At 38.6% G+C, this 19,376-nt stretch overlaps 1 protein-coding gene across 2 annotated transcripts in view; it reads left to right on the top strand.

The window, feature by feature from the left end:
• The window catches only part of RAP1B (RAP1B, member of RAS oncogene family), a 46,951-nt gene extending 34,613 nt beyond the window's left edge, over positions 1-12,338 (top strand). For both annotated transcript variants that reach the window (XM_056130776.1, XM_056130777.1), the window contains exons 2-8: positions 2-84; positions 1,849-1,917; positions 3,329-3,385; positions 4,863-5,003; positions 7,892-8,035; positions 8,710-8,826; positions 10,651-12,338. In XM_056130776.1, the coding sequence (XP_055986751.1) occupies positions 28-84; positions 1,849-1,917; positions 3,329-3,385; positions 4,863-5,003; positions 7,892-8,035; positions 8,710-8,796 (555 nt within the window). In that variant the 5' untranslated portion in view covers positions 2-27 and the 3' untranslated portion in view covers positions 8,797-8,826; positions 10,651-12,338. The remainder of the gene's footprint in view (position 1; positions 85-1,848; positions 1,918-3,328; positions 3,386-4,862; positions 5,004-7,891; positions 8,036-8,709; positions 8,827-10,650) is intronic.
• Positions 12,339-19,376: the final 7,038 nt, after the last annotated feature.

Raw genomic sequence — 19,376 nt, 5'->3', positions numbered from 1 at the left:
GGTACTGGCATTTGACACATTTGCACCATGCGTGAATATAAGCTTGTGGTTCTCGGCTCAGGAGGCGTAGGAAAATCTGCTCTGGTAAGTCACTCTGTATCTAAGATGATTGCTCTATCACATGTTATTTTTCTGAGTGTAGGTTTATTTGTTTTGGTGAAATCCAATAGTAATTATAGAACAATTTAATGTTTTTCTTGTAATTTTAGTCATCTTTTAGTTATACCTTGATGCATAACTTGGATGTGTAGCATGTGTAGTAGTACTTACAGACTATTCCCCACTCTGCTCGGGACTTGCTCCCTTGGTGATGCTCAGAGCCCCTATGCTAAACCAGGAATTCAAACAGGTCAGTCACGTGCAAAGCCCCTGCACTATATCTTCAGCCCTTTGGCAGGACAAATAATTTCTTTCAAGAACTTTGGTTCCACATGGCATAAGATTCCAGAATAGTTTTGGGTAAGCATAGAGGGTAAGAGCATGTAAATATTTATCTGCATTTCAAAACTATATAGGAATTAATTTCGGACTTTCTCGATGTAACTTGTCTTGTTCTGTGTATCCTACTATAGAAAATACCAATAGAACTTGAAAAATGGGCCACAGAAATGGTACCATGAGTAGGGCTCTTGCACTGCATGCAGCCAACCTAGGTTTGATCCCCAAGCACTGCCAGGAGTGGTTCCTGAGTGCGGAGCCTGGAGTAACCTCTGAGCATTGGCGGATATGCCCCCACCATTTGTTCCCACCCCACCCCCCCAAAAAATAAAGCCTTACAAAAAACATTTTTGTTTTTTGGTCTTTGTGGGTTTTTTTGTTTGGCTTTTTTTTTTTTAATTTTTTTTTATTTAGATTTTTATTAGTGAAACACCATGAGATACAGTTGTAGATTTACAAATTTTTGTGCTTGGGTTTCAGTTATACAATGATCGAATACCCATCCCTCCACCAGTGCCTTTGACCCACACCCTGTGGTGCTCAGGGCTTACTCCTAGCTCTGTTCACAAGTATCACTTCTGACGTGGTTAAGGGAACATATGGGGTCCCAGGGATCAAACCCAGGTTAACCACGTGCAAGGCAAGCACCCTACCTGCTGTACTAACTCTCCAACCCCTGAAAACCATTTTAATTTTGTTTTAGCAACTATGTTTTCACTATTTAGGATTAAGATGAAAAAAAAATTCAAATACTTCTTGACATGAGTAGTGGAAAGAGAAAAAAAAAAACATTGGAAAATAAATTTGAATAGTTCTGGGTTTAGCAAGACTCAAAAACAAGACAGATTGATCATCCTGATACGTTAGTGGCCACGTAGCACAGAACTTAATGTGCTTGCATTAACTTGAGACGTGTGTACAGTGTGAGTACATGGTGTACATGAACTGCTTTTTCACTTGTAAATCTGCCCAGTATTTTGAGTGTGCACATATGTGACAGATAACAATTAGACACTTACTACTAATTAAAATCCAAATTTTAGCCCTTAAGACTGAAAGAGGAAAGTTTCAGGATTTGGGGGAGGGCTTCACCAGATAGTGGGTATGCCTCTCTGTGCTTGGCAGTTTAACCTGGGTCTTCTACAGGCTGGCATTCCCTCCCATTGAGCCATTTCTGCCCCCCATTAGACAGCTTTAACAATGTAATTATAATCTCTAAATCTAAAATTACCTAATTAATTGCATGTTGATTCATGATTGATGAGGGGACACTCCCTATCTCCTCCAGTGTATACAATTAAATATAGTTATTAATGGCATAACTTCTGATATCAAAATTATAGTTTAAAGTGTCCAAATTTGAGTATGCTTTTGTTTGTAGAAGTATAATCATATGTTATTTGATTTCAGACTGTACAGTTTGTTCAAGGAATTTTTGTTGAAAAATATGATCCTACGATAGAAGACTCTTATAGAAAGGTAAGCTACTTTAGAAGTACTTTAAATGAGGACTTGTTTTTTGCTTGATAATGATTGAATGTTGTATACAAAGTAGATTGAAAAAGCATAGTCATTTTATAAAATTAATGGGAATACTTCATACCTGATATTTATATTACGTATTTGCCAGTTTATGAGTATCTTAAACACTTTCATAGTCCCACTCCCCAGGTCTCTTTTTGAAAAAATTGCAAGTTTGTTCTGATATCTAAATTGCATTTGACACACAGAAACTTCATAGCTCAGACTTGATGTGAAGCAGTCGCTCCATGCAGTGCCCCACCCTCTGACTCCTGGTCCTCACACCCCAGTTCCCAAGTCTGCATGCCCACGGTTTCTTCTTTGTAATATGGAGAAATAGCGTAGAAGACTCCCTCACTTAACCTCCTTAAGACTTTTTTTTTTATTAGATTGTTCCTGCGCACAATAGCAAAGTTTGTTTCAGTGTCTCATTAAGAACTCATGACAGAAAACTTAATGATGCGGGCATTTTTAATTTTCCAGAGTTTATCTCTTCTAACTAACTTGGCCCTGCCATTATTTACACACTGTTTTTATTTCCCGCTCCGTCTCTACAAGCTATTGGGGGAAAAGAAATTCTGCAAACCCTTTCCCATGCCCTTTTTTTCCCTCCCCTTTGGTTTTTTTGGCTACACCCAGTGATGCTCAGTAATCAGATATAGGCCTGCTACATGCAAGACTTTAACACTTAAACACTTAAACACTTTACTTTGTCTGCAACGCCCAGATGAAATCTGTTTTTTTTTTATAAAATACTAGGTAAAGGGGGAATAACAAGAGTGTGTATAATTTGATAGCAGTTCACTGCTTCTTTGCTAGAGTATGGCAGAATTGAGATAAAATCACTTCTGGTATTTTTGTAACTATTATTAGCTTTAATTTTTTTACCTTTTTTTTTTTCAAGGTTTTTGAACTCCAGATTTATATTAATTTATATTGAGCTTGGAACTGATAGGTATTCTTGTGTTGAATTAAGAACACATAGGATTTGGGGCAGGAACAATAATAGTACAGCCGGTAGGATGTTTGCCTTGACACAGCAGACTCAGGTTTGAGCCCAGGCTCCCCATATGGTCCCCTAAGACCCATAAGATGTTACTCCCTGAGCACAGAGCCACGAATAAACCCTGACCATCACCAGGTGTAATCTAAATACAACAACAACCAAAAAACAGAACACCCAGATTTTTTACCTGATAACTATTTTGGAGACCTTGGTATTAAAGTACTGTTTTAGAACACTTATAAAACTGTTCTAATCTATTTCTTTTAAATACTGTGTTAGCTTTTGTCTCTGTTATGGATAGACTTGTATACATTTAAAAATGAAACTGATTTTAATTCCTCCCTTCCCCCCTCGCCCCCACAGCAAGTTGAAGTAGATGCACAACAATGTATGCTTGAAATCTTGGATACTGCAGGAACGGTATGTAAATTGAAGTGTCTAATTATGTACGCGATTTGTATATAATTGGTCTTGTAGATGTTAATAAGAAAATACAAATTAAGCTTACTTAAAAGTATTGCTGCATGAAATCTAAAAGAGTTATTTTCTTGAGTGCTACCTTTATTTGTGCTTTGTGATTTTAATGAATGTCTTTGAAGAATTTCATCGTTTTATTCAGTCTTTGAAGAAAAGGGGAAATTTTTTTTTAGTATCATTCATTTAATAATGTTTTGTTCCATGGACTATGTTCTTATCTTCATGTATACAATGTATTAATATATTAAATTTTATACATGTATTAAAGGTGGTTAAGTGAGAGGGTATGAGTGAAATATCTTAGACCTCTTATAGCTAGCACATTGTGAGCTAGCTGTGAATAACTTGGTGGTTCATTTTAAGTGACTACATTATCACGGATTTGTTCCTCCAACCCCCCCCCCCGGAAAAGCTATTCTTTACGTAACTTTTAAACAAAATCTAATACCAGTTTTTCAAGTAGCATCTTGCCATGAACTGTGATTTTACGAAATACTGTCTTTGTTTTTGCTTTTTTACCAATTTTATTTGCATAAAATTGTTCACAGTAATTGATTACATTCAATATTTCAACACCAATTCCACCACCATTACCCCTTCCCTCTACCATTATTTTGAGTTTTCTCACCACCACTAAAGCCTGCCCGACAGGCAGATGCTAAATAATTTATTTTGTATTGCTTGTTAATGAATAGTATAGGATGTCTAAAACTTTAAATAATTGGGGTCCAAGGCATCTCTGTGGTGAGCTGCCGTCTTCTAAGATTCATTCGTGAGTCTCTGGATCTTGACCATTAATGCGCTTAAATGGCACCCAGAGGCAGATCATAGGGGGTGTGACAGCCAGGACACCGGATGGATGGGGAGATGGGAGGAATGGCCCATATCTGCCTCCATATGGCCTGGAGTTTTTAGTCGCTGGTCCCCTGTACCTGGGTTTTTCTTCTGGAGGTTTTTGGCCGCCAGGGTTCATCTAGAGTAGGCGGAGAGAGAGAACACCTGCTCCATCTGAGTCACCCCTGTGAAATCAGCTCAGCTTGGGGTCTGGGGGCATCTCTGTGGCAAGCTGCCATCTTCTGAGATGCATTTGTCTGAAGTACTGTTTTCTTACATTTTAAAATTATCACTACTATTCATTGATCTATAATTCTACAGCAATGATCACAACATAGGTGAAAATACTCTTACCCCAGGGGCAATAGAAAAATCTCTTACTGGAGGGCAGTAGAGATATTGGGTGCCTTAAGTTCTGTGTTTGCTTAAAGAAGGTAGATTTCTAGGAGGGCTTTTGCTTGATTTTCTCTCTCCCCCACTCCTACAGGGGGTGGTAAACCAGTGAAGTTTGGGAATCTCTATTGTAGTTTTTTTAATTATAAAATTATCTGTCAAAATACTGTTTTATTGATTCTTTCTACCACAGGAACAATTTACAGCAATGAGGGATTTGTACATGAAAAATGGACAAGGCTTTGCATTAGTGTATTCCATCACAGCACAGTCTACATTTAATGATTTACAAGATCTGAGAGAACAGATTCTTCGAGTTAAAGACACTGATGACGTAAGCTAACTTTATTTCTAACATTTATTGTAGTGGTAGCCAGTTTAAAGTTTGAATTTAAATTCAGTTTAAAGTTAATGTATTGAGAGGTCATGTTTTAAAAGCTTTTTCCTTGGAAGGTAAAAAGATAGCTTTAATATTCATGCTATTTTTTAAACATACGTGGCAAGTGGAAAATGCCCTCCTTTTACTTTAATGTTTGTAAAATACATTTTTATACTCACTCTATTTTTATTGATGAAGCAGGATCGTTTTTACTGAAACTTACTTAGAAAGATGTGAAAGGAGAGAGAGGAAGTATGAACATGGGCTTCTCCAAAGTGGAAAAGCAGAGAGACATAAGAACAGACAAATAAGATACATGTCCAAGGACAGACACAGGTTTAAAGAGCAAGCTTGTACTCACCCTGTTTTAAATCATCCATTTGACTGGAAGGAAGGATAGATGTTGGGAAAATGAACAAATAAATAATACAAATTGATAAAAAATAATACTTTACCTTACTTCTGACAGATTTTAGAGCTTTTGTTTGTTTCTGGGCCGCGCCCAGGGCATGTTCCTGATTCCATGCTCGGGAATCACTCCTGGCAGTGATTTGGGGAAATGTAGTATCTGGGTTGCTACATGCAAAGCAAGCACCCTACCCACTATACTATCATTGTGGCCTCTTAAGGACCTTTAAATTAAGAATCCAACACATATATGAACACATATCCGACAACTATGACAGAAAAAGATTATGATTTTTAAAAGAAGCCACAAATAATCTAATGTTGATTTCATTTTCCCCTTGGAGTATACCACAATGGAGTTTAGTTCTTATAAGAGACATCAGAAGATTCTTTTATCATCCATTATGTAGCAGTTGTTCTCAAGATTGATCTTGCAGCAGAATCACCTATTGAACTAATAAAAACAGATTGCCAGCTACCACCAAAGTTTCTGAGACATTTATTTTTAAATCTCAGTACATTTGAGATAGAACTCAAGATTTTTTTTTTTCTTTTCAAATAGGAATCAAATCCAGTAGTTAGTGTAAGGGACAATTGATTGAAAACAGAGCTTTGTGCATGCTGAGAATATGCTCTACCATTTGTACTAATTCCATACCCAGTAATCTAATTTTAACAAGTTTCTGGTCTGTGTTGGTGTGCTATCAACTATAGCAGATATTTTGAAATTTTAAGGATACCTATAGTAAATGTTGCCATTTCCTTTTCTTCAAAATCAGGAGAATTTTAAGGGGCCCTATTATATATACAGCAATCTCGATGAACTTTTCTTAGTGAATCTCTTTTCTGCGGTCTGTCTTTGCTACTTCAATATTCTACTAGTTCTATTCTATTTCAATACTTAAACAAAGTACTCTGTCTTTCCCTTAAAAAGTGAAAATGCTTGACTTTCCTTCCAGTTTGGATGTGTTCACCAAAAAGCTTTCAAGAGTTAGTCTCTAAGATATTTTGAGTTTTGCAGAATAAGTATCATTTTTCTCTATATTGTCCTTTTGAAATTAAAAATATCACATGTGTTCGAATACATGACTAATAAGTAGTCTAGCTTTTTTGGTAAATTAAGATGATTTAATTTTCTGACTTTTGTATTTTTGGCTTGCTTGTCTGTGTTTGTGGGCTATTCCTGTTCCTGACTCAGCACATAGGGATAGAATCTATTGAGCTATGCTATCTCCAGTCTCTTCTTGGTTTTGTTTTGGTTTTGGGTTTTGTTGTTGTTGTTGTTGTTGTTGTTGTTGTTGTTGTTTGCTTTTTGGGTCACACCTGGCTCTGCACTCAGGAATCATTCCTGGCGGTGCTCAGGGAACCATGCGGGATGCTGGGAATTGAACCCCGGTTGGCCGCATGCAAGGCAAATGCCCTACCAGCTGTACTATCGCTCCAGCCCCTCTTTCTTTTTAATACAGACTGTTCGGGAAACCAAAAACTCCTTTTGAGGCTTTCCATGATTTTCCCCTTTTTTTTCAGGGAGAATGGGGGGCCAATTTTTGTGCCACACCCAGCAGTACTTAAGGGCTGCTTATTCCTAGCCCTAAGCATCGGGGTCTCTACTGGCAGTGCTGGGAGACTGTATATGATACTGGAAATCGATTGGGGTTGGTTGTATGCAAGGAAAGCCCCTTGTACTATCTCTCTAGCTTTATTTCTCGTTATGTTACAAAATTGAGAATGATTATCTGATAAATGCATGCCAGGAAATCAGTGAAGTTGGAATTACATCTCATCCCTGGAAAAACATTTTAGATTTTTGGCTTTTCACAGTAGCACCTTCTAAAAATGGTGATATGAGTTTTGTGAGGAAGGCTTCCCAAGCTGTATGAGAATGAGAGGACCATGTACTGAACTAGCGTAGGTTGCATGCAAATCAGGTGCCTTACCCCTGTCCTTTTTCTGTATTGGATAGTGTGGGCCACTTCCTGCAATGGCCAGAGGCCACTCCTGTTTCTTGGTTAGGAGTGATATCTGGCAGTGCTCAGGAGACCATATGTGGTGTCAGGGGATCAAACCAGAGTTGACCAGAGAGGCTTCATGCGAGACCAAGTGCCTTACTTCTTGTACACTCTGTCCAGTACACCTCCTATACTTCCTTCTTAAATGGTTTTGTGATTTTCTTACAAGTTAAAAATGTATTGACATGATGATTTTAAAGTATTTTTTAAATCTCATAAGCAAATCTTATTTTTTTTCTGAAAAGTTCATGAGATTTAAGAACTAACAGGTTCTTAAATCTAAAAACTTTGTTACAAGTGACTAATATGTTTTTTACCTTGATATAATATGTAAAAAAAAGTCCTGAGGTTTGGCTCTTAGAATAGCTTTTTATTTTAATTCATATAGTACGTTTCTATTTATCCTTTTCAAAATGTTATTTTTAGGTTCCAATGATTCTGGTTGGTAATAAGTGTGACTTGGAAGATGAAAGAGTTGTAGGAAAGGAACAAGGTCAAAATCTAGCAAGACAATGGAACAACTGTGCATTCTTAGAGTCCTCTGCAAAATCAAAAATAAATGTTAATGAGGTATGGTGTATGGTGATATATGTTTTTCAAGAAATCTTCATTGGGAATTTAACATTCAGAATTAATGAAAAATGATGGTTATATTAACACAGCCCCAAATTAATCTGTACTCTGGGTGTTTTGTTGATTTTATAAGCAAAACAAAACCTTGTATTAGCTACATACATATTGATAAGCATTGATCCTACTTTTTATGCTGGTACAATGAAATTTACTATGAATAAGACTGGATAGAATATGATATATAGGTGGAGAAGACATTATCTTCCGGAATAAGAAGCATGTTGTGTCAATGACGAGACAAATTGAAAAGGGCATCTATGATCCTTGGCTTAAAGGATCTTAAAGTAATGTTAATGTTATAGAACCAGATACATAGTTTTGAAAAAAAGTAGTTCGTTTGGATGATGGTAAACATTTAAGTAAACTAGGATAAAATCCCTGCAACTCCTTCAAACAATAATTACAAAGAAGTTTTCGCTTTCTCAAAAAATAAGCAACTGAAAAAGATCTTAGCAGTTAGAAGAATACATGATTTCAACTCTTGTCTCCTTACCTGTACAGAACACTTGCTTTCTGGGGTTCATATGTAACAATAGAAATCAGTTTTAATTTTATATTTTTGTTACTTTAATTTTACTCCTATAAATTTTTGAAAATCAATATGTTTGCAGATCTTTTATGACCTAGTGCGGCAAATTAACAGAAAAACTCCAGTGCCTGGGAAGGCCCGCAAAAAGTCCTCCTGTCAGTTGCTTTAATACACGAAATGCATTGTAGCTCTGAGCCAGGTATGTGTATTTACCTTTTCCTGTAGATTTTTTTCTTAACCACAACTTTATTAAAGACATTGCCAAGAGAGCAAGTATAGAATTTTATGTTGTTGTTAAAAAAAAAAAATGCTGCCTTTTGTAGATATTTTTGAGTTAGTGTGATGTACTATTCTTTAAAATAATTGCTTTGTGCCAGAGAGAAAGCAGATAAAGCACTTGCTTTGCACACTGCTGATGCTGGGGATTGCACACTGCTGATGCTGGTTCAATCCCCAGCACCACATACAGTCCCCCAAGCCACACCAAGTGTGCTCTCTGAGCACAGAGCCAGAAGTAAGCCTTAAAGCACAGTGAGGTATCACCAAAAAAAAAAAATTATGAATGTTACTAACATGCCATCATCAGAACATATGTTACCTAAGTGATTATTTTAATTCATCTAATGTATACTATTGCCTCATGAGATCCTGATTAACAATACAATGATAAACTATACCAATCTTTTCTGATTGCTTTAAACTATTGTCACTCCATATTACAGTTGAGGAAACTGAACTAAGTAAATGATAAAAAATATTATTATTTATTCAGGTCTATGGAAAATAGCAGGGCTAGAGTATGAATCCAGGCATACTTGTCCCCAAGTCCATGCTTAGTCACTATGTTGTTAGGAGTACTGTAAGTTTTAGCTGGAGCAACTCGCTATCAGATGTGAACTGTGATTTCAAGAAAAGCCAGTCAGAGTAAGAGACACCAAGACCTGTGATCTGAAGAATAAGTATTGGGGATAGAGAGTTAGCAGACAGAGAGACCATACAGCCCAGCTATGAGGCAGCAGTGGGAAAAAATACTGAACTTGCTACTTTTCAGAGGGGACGAGGGGGATTCACCTGACTATGCTCAGGGATCATTTGCAGTGCGTGTAAGAGGGACTTAAACCCCTGTACTTACTATCTCTCAGGCCCTACATTTTTGCGTAGTATTTTAAAAAATAATTTACTGCATTAATACTTGAAAAGCAGTTAAATTCATACTTAAAACATGGTAAACCTTCCTGCTGTTTAGCAATAACAATGACATTCTACTTCGTTATCATTAACCCATTATTTTATTGCTCTCTCATCCTTGGAAACTTTAGGTGTCTATTTCTCTGCTTCTTATGTTAAATCTCCCTATAGCACCTCCCCTTTATTTAAAACAAAAATCATTGTATTCAAAGTTACTACCACCCTCTGGGTCATTCTAGTGCCCCTCAGGTGGAATGGTATCACTTACTTAGAGAAACACTGACTTAAGGCTTTTTCTTTAGAGATACAGCCTCTATAATTTCTGATAATCCTTTCATTCCTGACCACATGCCTGTTCTTAGTAGCACACATGTGCCTGAGCTCACATAATCCATCTGGTCTTTTCAATTTGCTACATTCTGCTTAGATGAAGAATATTCAGCACCTCATTGAGACTAATTGAGGGCGTAAAAGTCAAAAGGGTTTATCTAAAACTTTGTTGTGGTGACCGGAAAGATAGTATCTCAAGTAAGGTGTTTGTCTTGTATGTGGTTGACCTGGATTTGGTGCCTAGCACCCCATTTGGTCCCCTCAGCCCTGTGCACAGCTGGTTATCACTTCCAAAAATTAAGTCATACTTTTTTGACTGAAAGGAAATTACTCAAAAAAGATGGAACTGTCTACGTTGGCTATGCTGTGGTACTTTGTCATCAATAGTGAAACAGGGACAAGAGCCTATATTCATTTCTGTTACTTTGACCATTGCCTTAAAGTGCTTTGTGTCTGTGTTTTGCGTTTTAAACCTGTTCTCAGTTAACTCTTTTCCTTTTGACAGGTCTGAAGAACTGTTGCCCAATTCAACAGTGCCAGCATTCCAACTTTATTAAACCTACCAACATCTTACATGGACTTTCCTGTGGTGGTACCCTTTAAGAGGCGGATCTACATCTGTTTGCACATTCTAATCACTTTCCAGTATCACAAGAGAGATTTTTACTTATATAATAGTCCTAGAGTATGCAACTGGTCAAACCAGAGGCTACAATCCAGTATTACTGCTAAGAGACATTTTTCATCCAACGATGTTGTACATGTCTGAAAATGGTGTACTGTATACTTTAACATGCCCCATACTTTGTATTGGAGAGTACAATAATGTAAATCCTAAAAGCACCACTATTTTAGCATAATAAAAGAAAGTCCAAAGAGCTCCTATATAGACTACTCCAGATAACTTTGCTTCTTTGATACTTGTAGCTTATTGTAATTTTTTTTAAGAAATTCAAGGTCATTATCATTGTATTGTACAAATAAGCGCTTTGATTAACACAGCTATATAGTTTTTTTAATTTTTAAAAAACCTGTGGAGACAGTGATCTTGTCTTTAAAATATGATAGTCCTTTCAGTATAATGTCTTAGATTAAAGACGTTGCCTTTAATATCTGTTGGGAAGGAAATGTCCAGACTTTTCAAATCTCTTATTATATGTTTCCTTTTTTTGTTTACATAGGGAACAATGTTTATAGTTGTGTGTACAGTGGGGGTCTACAACAAGAAGTGTATATTTTCAAACAGTTTTTTAATGATTTGACAATTTTTGTAAATCATTTTCAGGCTTCTGCAGCTGTAGATTCTCACTGTGAATCCCTTGCTTGCTCACGCATAAGTGTATTTGCAATACCAAATATACAGGTTTAGTACTTTTGCCTGTTAGTGATTGTTTCACATGTGTAACGTTTTGGTTGAGATGTTAAATGGTGGAAGAGTACTGTGGATGTGAATGTGGGAAGTAATTTTAATCATGTGTAATTGGTTACAAGGCCTAAGTTGCAGTATCTATTGCTGTTTTATTTAACAATGCCTTGTTGCTTTGTATGCATTAACGTTTGGGTGTAAAGATTGTGTGTCTATCCAACAGGGAGCCACAGTATTTAAATTGACCAACCTAATGTTACAACTACTTGGAGGTGGCCAAATGTAAACTAAAAGCCTTAATTAAAGTGGTGCAATTTTGTATAACTTAGCATCAGTAGTTCAATAAATTTGGATTGCCATGCAAGGGCTTGCATTATAATTACTTGCCACTTGAATGTGTTTGTGTAATGTTTAATAGTGCTAGTCAATAAATATGGGTTTAACTTCTTTTTAAATGTAATAGGTGCATTTTACACAGTGTAATTTCATAATTTAACATTTTGGGTAAGCCAGACTCATTAATTACAGGAATGATAAGTGAAAGATGTTCGTTTTGGTTGGGTTTTTTTGTTTCTTATTTGTTTTAAACTAATACTGTTGGAATATCCACTTAGTCTCTTTTAAAGTTTCTTCTTGGGAAAGAATTTTGTAAATCAAGCAATATTATTTATGAATATATGCCTTCTGGGTAATATTCAGTAGCTCTTTAAGGTGAAGGAGGAAATATTGAAAATACCTTGACAAATGTTATGCTTACAGATTTTTTTAAAATACAGGATGAAGTTACTTAGAATATTATGGCTATAAAAATATTTGAATGAAGTGGACTCAGTATTACTTTTTTTAGATATTAGATATGTCTGTCTTATGTGTGCTATAATTCCATTCTTTTTTACAAGTTATAAACAAGTTTCAACTCAAGTTTGCGCAAACTAATTGCCAGCCACTAGAGGATACCTGCAACTAATTATTGATTCCTATAATATAAGGCACCTGCTAATCCCCCAAATATGTGCTATTTGAATGGGACATTTAAAGACTTTTTTTTTCTTACATGCTTAAACCCAAAGTTCCACGTTTAAGGAATCTGCGTGTATATCTGAAGAAAAAAAGTGTTTTCCCTGAAATCTATTTAACTGGAAGATTTGTTTTGGCATATAAATGGTTTTATTTATCTTCTCTAGGAAAATATTAAACCTGCCAAAGTGAAACGTGGAGCACTAAAACTAATTTACTATATCCTGTTTATGCATCTGACCCCCCCCTTTGTGGGGACCCTCATTAATTCAGTTCCTTTAATAAATGTTTGTTGCCTACCAGCTGTGTATCAGGTTCTTAAAAACATAAATATTTATTCAAAATAATAAATTTAACTACTCATGTCAAGCATTGTTGCAGGTTTAAGGATATAGTAACAAACAGATCAATTGCTAGAATTTATCATTTATAATTTAGGGTATCTCAACCAGAGCTGTTAGCATTTTGTACTAGATGATGAGTTACTTTTTATTTTTATGTCACTGGGCACTGCTCGGGGCTTATTCCTGACTCAGTGCTCAGGGGGCCACATTGGGTACCAAGGATTGAACCTGAGTCAGCCACTTTTAAGGCAAATGCCTTACCTGCTATATTTCTTGCTCCAGACCTGCATTATTTGGTTTTTAACGCCATCTCCTATCTTTACCCACTAGATGCCAGAAATACCACCTCTGACCCCAAATATGACCACTGAAGCGGTCTCCAGATAGGGGCAAAATCCTCGAGTTGGATTGATAAACTTAGGCAAGGGGGTTAAGCAAAATCTATCTAGAAGATCCCAGTGATCTGGTAGGGAAATAACACAAATTATAGATAAGTGTGTAAGGGGTACAAAACAGTTTATCATACAGAATATGGTTGTGGGCTCTAGGGTCTGGAGAGATAGTGTAGGGGTTAAGGTGACTGTCTTACATGCTGACAACACTGGTTTAATCCCCAGTAACTTATCTGGCCCCCTGAGTACTGCCAGGTATGTGCCCCGCCACCCCCCAAAAAAAATTACTCTAGGTTCTAAAACCACATTTTCTGTATTTCCTGAGAGCTTGTTTGGAGGTTCTAGCAGAGAAGCACAGCCACTCGTATACCCTTTACCGAAGAACAGACCATCTGTATTTGGGGAAGGCCATCCTCTTTGAGCAGTGAGAGAGGACACTAGCCAGCCAAATGAGCTGAATCAATCCTGACCGTCAGTGGGGTGACATGTCGCAGCCAAACGCCTTCACTTCCTTTTTTCTGTATTTCTAATCCGAGCTTTGCCACTGCCTTTTTGGACACTGGTTACATAGTGCTAGTTCCCTATTTATGTAAAGGGAACAATAATTCTGTTTCATAGGAGTTAGAGAATGAAATGACGGAAATGCCAGTACCATCCTCCGGGTCACTGGTTTTTTGTTTTGTTGGGTTTTTTTTTTTTGTGTGTGTGTGTGTGTGTGTGTGTGTGTGTGTGTGTGTGTGGCCACCCAGTGGTACTCAGGGCTTCTGGTGATGCTTGGGAGACCGTATGTGACCCTATGCAGTACCAGGGATCAAAGCACCCACTGTACTAGTGCTCTGGTCCAAGACTAATGCTTAATCAAATTAAATCTGCGGTTTGACAGAAAGCTCTATTGTTTCCCATACTACTGTCATTATAACTGCAATTTAAGAATTAACACAGATTATGTGTAAATTGAGTGCTAAATTAAAAAAAAATACTAAGTAAAAAAGTCACAGCAACAGAGGATGTGGCTTAATGGTAGAGCACCTGTCTAATATGTGAGGTGAGGCCCAGGCCTTTGTTTCAGTATCCAGCTTGACATTTTGCCAGTTTTCTAAAAAGTATAAAATCTCCGTTTTGACTAAACGCTTTTAGAAGGGGGCATGGGCACATCCGAGCATGCTCAGGGGTATCTCGTGAGTCTGCACTCAAGAATATACTCCTGGCAGTGCTGGCCTGAGGGTGTGGATGGTGGAGGGGTGGTGGGGAGAGAGCTCATACAGGATTCTGAGGATCCAATCCATGTCAGCTGCATGTAAGACAAGCACCCTGCCTGCTGTACTATCTATCACTGTAGCCCCCTAAACATTTTTGGGGGTGGGCCACACCTGGCTGTGCTCAGGGCTTATTCCTGGCTCTGCACTCCAGGATCACTTTTGATGGTGCTCAAGGAACCATATGAGATGCCAGGGATCAAATCCATGGTGGCTATGTGCAGGGCAAACACCCTATCCGCTGCACTATCTCTCCAACCCCTTTATATCTTGTTTTGTTTGGGGCCCACTCCCAATGAAGCTTAGAACTTACTCCTGCATCTTCACCCAAGGATCACTGCTGATGGGTTGAGGGGACCATATAGAATGCCAGAGATAAAATCAGGTCAAGCTGCATTGTGTAAGGCAAGTACCCTACACACTCTACTGTTTATCCAGCCCTATAAACGTTTTTCTTTAACTATATCATCATTAGTAGTTGTGAACATGTGAGTTGAACATTTGGAAATTAAGATTCGTGAAATTGTTTACTTTTCTTTTTGATCTCATCTTTAGATGTTGGACAACAAACCTAGAATCAAAACTTATTATTGCAGTGCTTTTTAGTTTAGAAATAGTCAAGCAAATTTTCATGAATTTATTTGCCATCTTTTATTCTATCTCCTTTAAGGGAAATGAAAGAAGTAATTAATGTCTTTAATACTCCTACAAGCTCATTTAAGAAATATTGGTGTTTACTGACAACATCAATGTAAGCCATAACAAACTGTTACATTCATTACTTTTTAAGTGTGGTTGAGACAGCATAAAGAACTGGGGCACCTTCCTGGCATTCACAGTCCTAGGTTTGATCCCTGTCTCCTCACAGTTCTCCGGGTACCACTCAGTGTAGCCCTGGTGGCTCCCAGCACTGCTGAGGATACCCTCCAGAGATTATCAGAAATTTTCAATTGTTCTGTAATGTGTTGGCAGTGCATCCCTGTATTTGCAATTTTAAGAATGCCTAATAAGGGGCAGAGATACCACAAGTTGCTTATCTTGCATATGGCCGACCTGGGCTCCAATTCCCGGCATCCCATGTGGTCCCCTAAGCACCACCAGGAGTGATCCCTAAGTATTGCTGAGTGTGTCCCTGCTTCAGCTTTCCCCTATCCCCCCAAAACAAAACAACAACAAAAAATACCTAAGAGAGGGCCTAGAGAATTAGTGCAGTGGGCAGAGTACTTGTGGTGCATGTGCCCGACTTTCAGTTTCAGCACCTCGTGTGATCCCGTGAGCCTGTCAGGAGTGAATTCTGAGTGCAAAACCAGGAGTAAGTCCTAAGCACTGCCGAGCATGGCCCCGAAACAATGCATAAAAGAATTGTAGATTGAGAGAGTAGTTCATTCATTGAGGATAGTTGAATTTATGTTCCCTTAACTGACATTGAAAAATGCATGAATATAATAATTATATATACCTGTTAAGATAGGGTATTTAGCCTATTGTCAATAGGAGCTACTGAATGGGTAGGCTTGGTAACGAACTGGTCGGACATAGGCTCAGTGGACTGAACATAACTTTGATGCAAGGGACACATGATCCTCCAAGCATCACAAGGAGTAGCACCCAGAAGTGTGGCGACAAAATAAAAGACTGAAAGATAGGGATAAAATACTTTTTGCCCTTAATAGGTTTTCTAAATGCATGTTTTAAAGGATTCCACATGTTGCATATACTTCAATCTTGCTTCCTTAAACCATCTTTGTTAATGACCTACGTACTGCTAGCTTTAAGAATTAAGGTTTTTTGGCCAGAATAAAAGAGAAAGCTCAATGGGCTTTTTTTTTCTTTTAAATGTAGGAGTACTGGTATTTATTCAACCATTGATTAAGCTGATTGAATTAAGCATGAACTCCACATTTCTTTTTTTTTCCACATTTTTTTTTTTTAACGTTTTTAACTGGGCTGGAGCCATAGCACAGTGGTAGGGCTTGCATGCGGCCAGCTCGGCCAACCCGGGTTTGATTCCTCTGCCCCTCTCAGAGAGCCCGACAAGCTACCGAGAGTATCTGGCCCACACGGCAGCAAAGTCTGGCAAGCTACGTGTGATATATTTGATATGCCAAACACAGTAACAAGTCTCACAATGGAGATGTTACTGGGCCCACTTGAGCAAATCAATGAACAACAGGAGGACAGTGCTACAGTGCTACATTTTTAACTGAATATCCATGAGATAGACCATTACAAAGCTGTTTATAATTGGATTTTAGTTATACAATGATCCAGCACCCATCCCTCCACCAGTGTACATTTCCCTACCACCATCCCCCAACACCCCACCCCCAGCCTCCCTTTATGGGAGGCACTTTCCTTCTTGCTCTCTCTCTCCCCTTTTCCTTTTGTGCATTATGGTTTGTAATACAGGTGCTAAGAGGTCGTGGTGTTTGTTCAGGGTTCAGTATTTTTATTGGGATGGTAAGGCTAGTAGCTTTTCAATTGGCTGGCAGCATTGGGGTGTGGAAGTGACTGCTGAGGTTTCCGGAAGTTCAGGGAGTGGTGGGAGGGGAGGTAGCCCATCCCAACCCCTGGAATGCCTGGAGATTTCAGTCATAAACCCACATGCCAGAATTTTCAGCACATTATATCTTGGTGAGTTTCGTCCTGAGTTGGTGAAGTCAGGCTGAGGGTATGGTGTCGATTTTGGATTATGGGAACAAGCGACTGCCAGGGGCTCTGGGCAAGCACCAGACCAACCCACCCCCCTCCGATTTACCCCAGTCTCCAGCCTTGTGCGAGTCCAAGATTAACAGACTTGATCTCTTGAGATTTTACTTATGGGTCTCTGAGGCAAGGCCAGTAGTAGAGCTTACCTGGTGGCGCCGGAGTTGGTTCGTGGGGGGTGACTGCCAGTGCTTCTAGGAGTTTGGGAAGTAGGGTTTAAAAAAACCCATCAACGGGTTTTTTTAGAATGCATCCTTTATATGCAGGAGGCCCAGATTTGATCCTCAGTACTCCATATGGTCCCCCAACACGTCCAGGAATAGTCCTTCAGCACTTCCAGATGTGCCCTCAAGTATTTTTAAATATTTTTATTGTAGTTCAGGTAACATGGCCACAACTGTGTGAAAGTTTAATAGCATGACGACTGAAGTTTTTTCACCCCACCACCACCAAGTGCCTAGGACTCACCACTGTCCCTATGTCACTTCAAGTCCGATTTCCATTTTTCACAAGCCCCACCCCTTTCTACAGAATTTTTCTCCAAAATTAGGGCTGGCCACCTGATCTTTTGTGTCTAGGACTCAGCAACTATACTCAACATTCCAGCCACGCTCCAGTCTCCATTCACTATGTCAGGGGTGCAGTGGGGTGCCCTTACACCATGAAACATTGTTGAAGAGACAGCCTTCTTAGTAACAACCTGTTGGACTTCTCAGAGCTTTTTATTTGGGACAACTTTTGTTTACAGGCATTCAGTTTATGCTGATTTGTCTGAAAGGATGTAAAGAATTCGGGGGGAGCAATCTATATAGATATAGATACACTGACATACCAGGTTAACCAGTCTTTTTATATAGTGACATAAAATGAATTCTCCAAATTCAACATTTGGGTCAAAATTCACATTCCCCCAGCCCCCCCCCCCTTGCCCCTTGGTATCTGTTTAAACAACTCCCTATTTATTTATTTATTTATTTAAAAGTTGTTCACAGTAATTGATTACATTCAATATTTCAACACCAATCCTACCACCATTATTTCAAATTTTCCCACCACCACTCAAGTCTGCCCCACAGGCAGATGCTCAATGATTTATTTTGTGTTGCTTGTTAAAAATAGCATGAGATGTCGCGTGGCCACTTTCACAGCCATGCACTCCTGGAATTCTAAAATTTTAAATAATTGGGGTCCAGAGACATCTCTGCAACAAGCTGCCCGGTTCTAAGATTCATTTGAGAGTCTCTGGATCATGGTTGCTAATGTACTTAAATGGTACCTGGAGGCAGTTCACGTACGTGACAGCTATGGGCCGGGGAAATGGGAAGGAGCAGCCTGTCCCCGATCCCTTGAGACTTGGAGTCTGCAGTTACTGGTCCCGCTTACCTGGGTGTTTCATTGAGTTCTGGAGGTTTGTGGCCACCAAGATTCCTAGGGATGACACCTGCTCCCATCTGAGGCACCACAGTGAGAGCAGCCTGGTGGAGGTCTGAGGCACCTCTGCAGTGAGCTGTTCGGTTCTGAGATTCATTTGTGAATCTCCAAAATTCACATTTTTCCCTGAAAATATACATAGCACAAAGAGATCTTAGCATGGTTTTAATGAGACCATTGTATGTTAAAATCCTGGAATGTTTATCGTGGTAGTAGTTTTTGTCCCTTGTGAACACTAAGTTCAGAACAGGAAACTTGCTGTCAGACTTCTGGATGTATATATAATGTGCCATATTTGGGACAAATGAGTATCTGCATAAATGGTAAGGTGCTTAACATTTTCTGCTGCATTTTCTGCTTTACAGCACCGACCTACTGTACCCTACCCACTGTTCTCTCTCCAGCCCCCAAAATTTTTTTAAAAATTTTTACAACAATGGTGAGAAAGACCCTTCAAAAGTTTTAAATAAGGGCCGGAGAGATAAGACGACAGGTACAATACAGTTGGCCTTGCATTTGGCCAACCCTAGTTCAATTCTTGGCATCCTGTGTGGTTCCCTGAGCCCTCCAGGAGTAATTCCTGAGTCCAAAGCCAGGAGTAAACCCTGAACACTGCTGGGTTCAGCCCAAAAACAACCAAAAAGAAAAGTTTTAAATAAGTGAAACTCAAGTAACATCATTCTTCATTATCAGTACAATGATGAAAAAGACTTGGTTCT

This window comes from Sorex fumeus, unplaced genomic scaffold, assembly GCF_029834395.1.
Source record: "Sorex fumeus unplaced genomic scaffold, SorFum_2.1 ptg000081l, whole genome shotgun sequence".
NCBI lineage: Eukaryota > Metazoa > Chordata > Mammalia > Eulipotyphla > Soricidae > Sorex > Sorex fumeus.
Note: the sequence above shows the minus strand (reverse complement) of the source record. Positions and strands in the feature narration are given on the sequence as shown.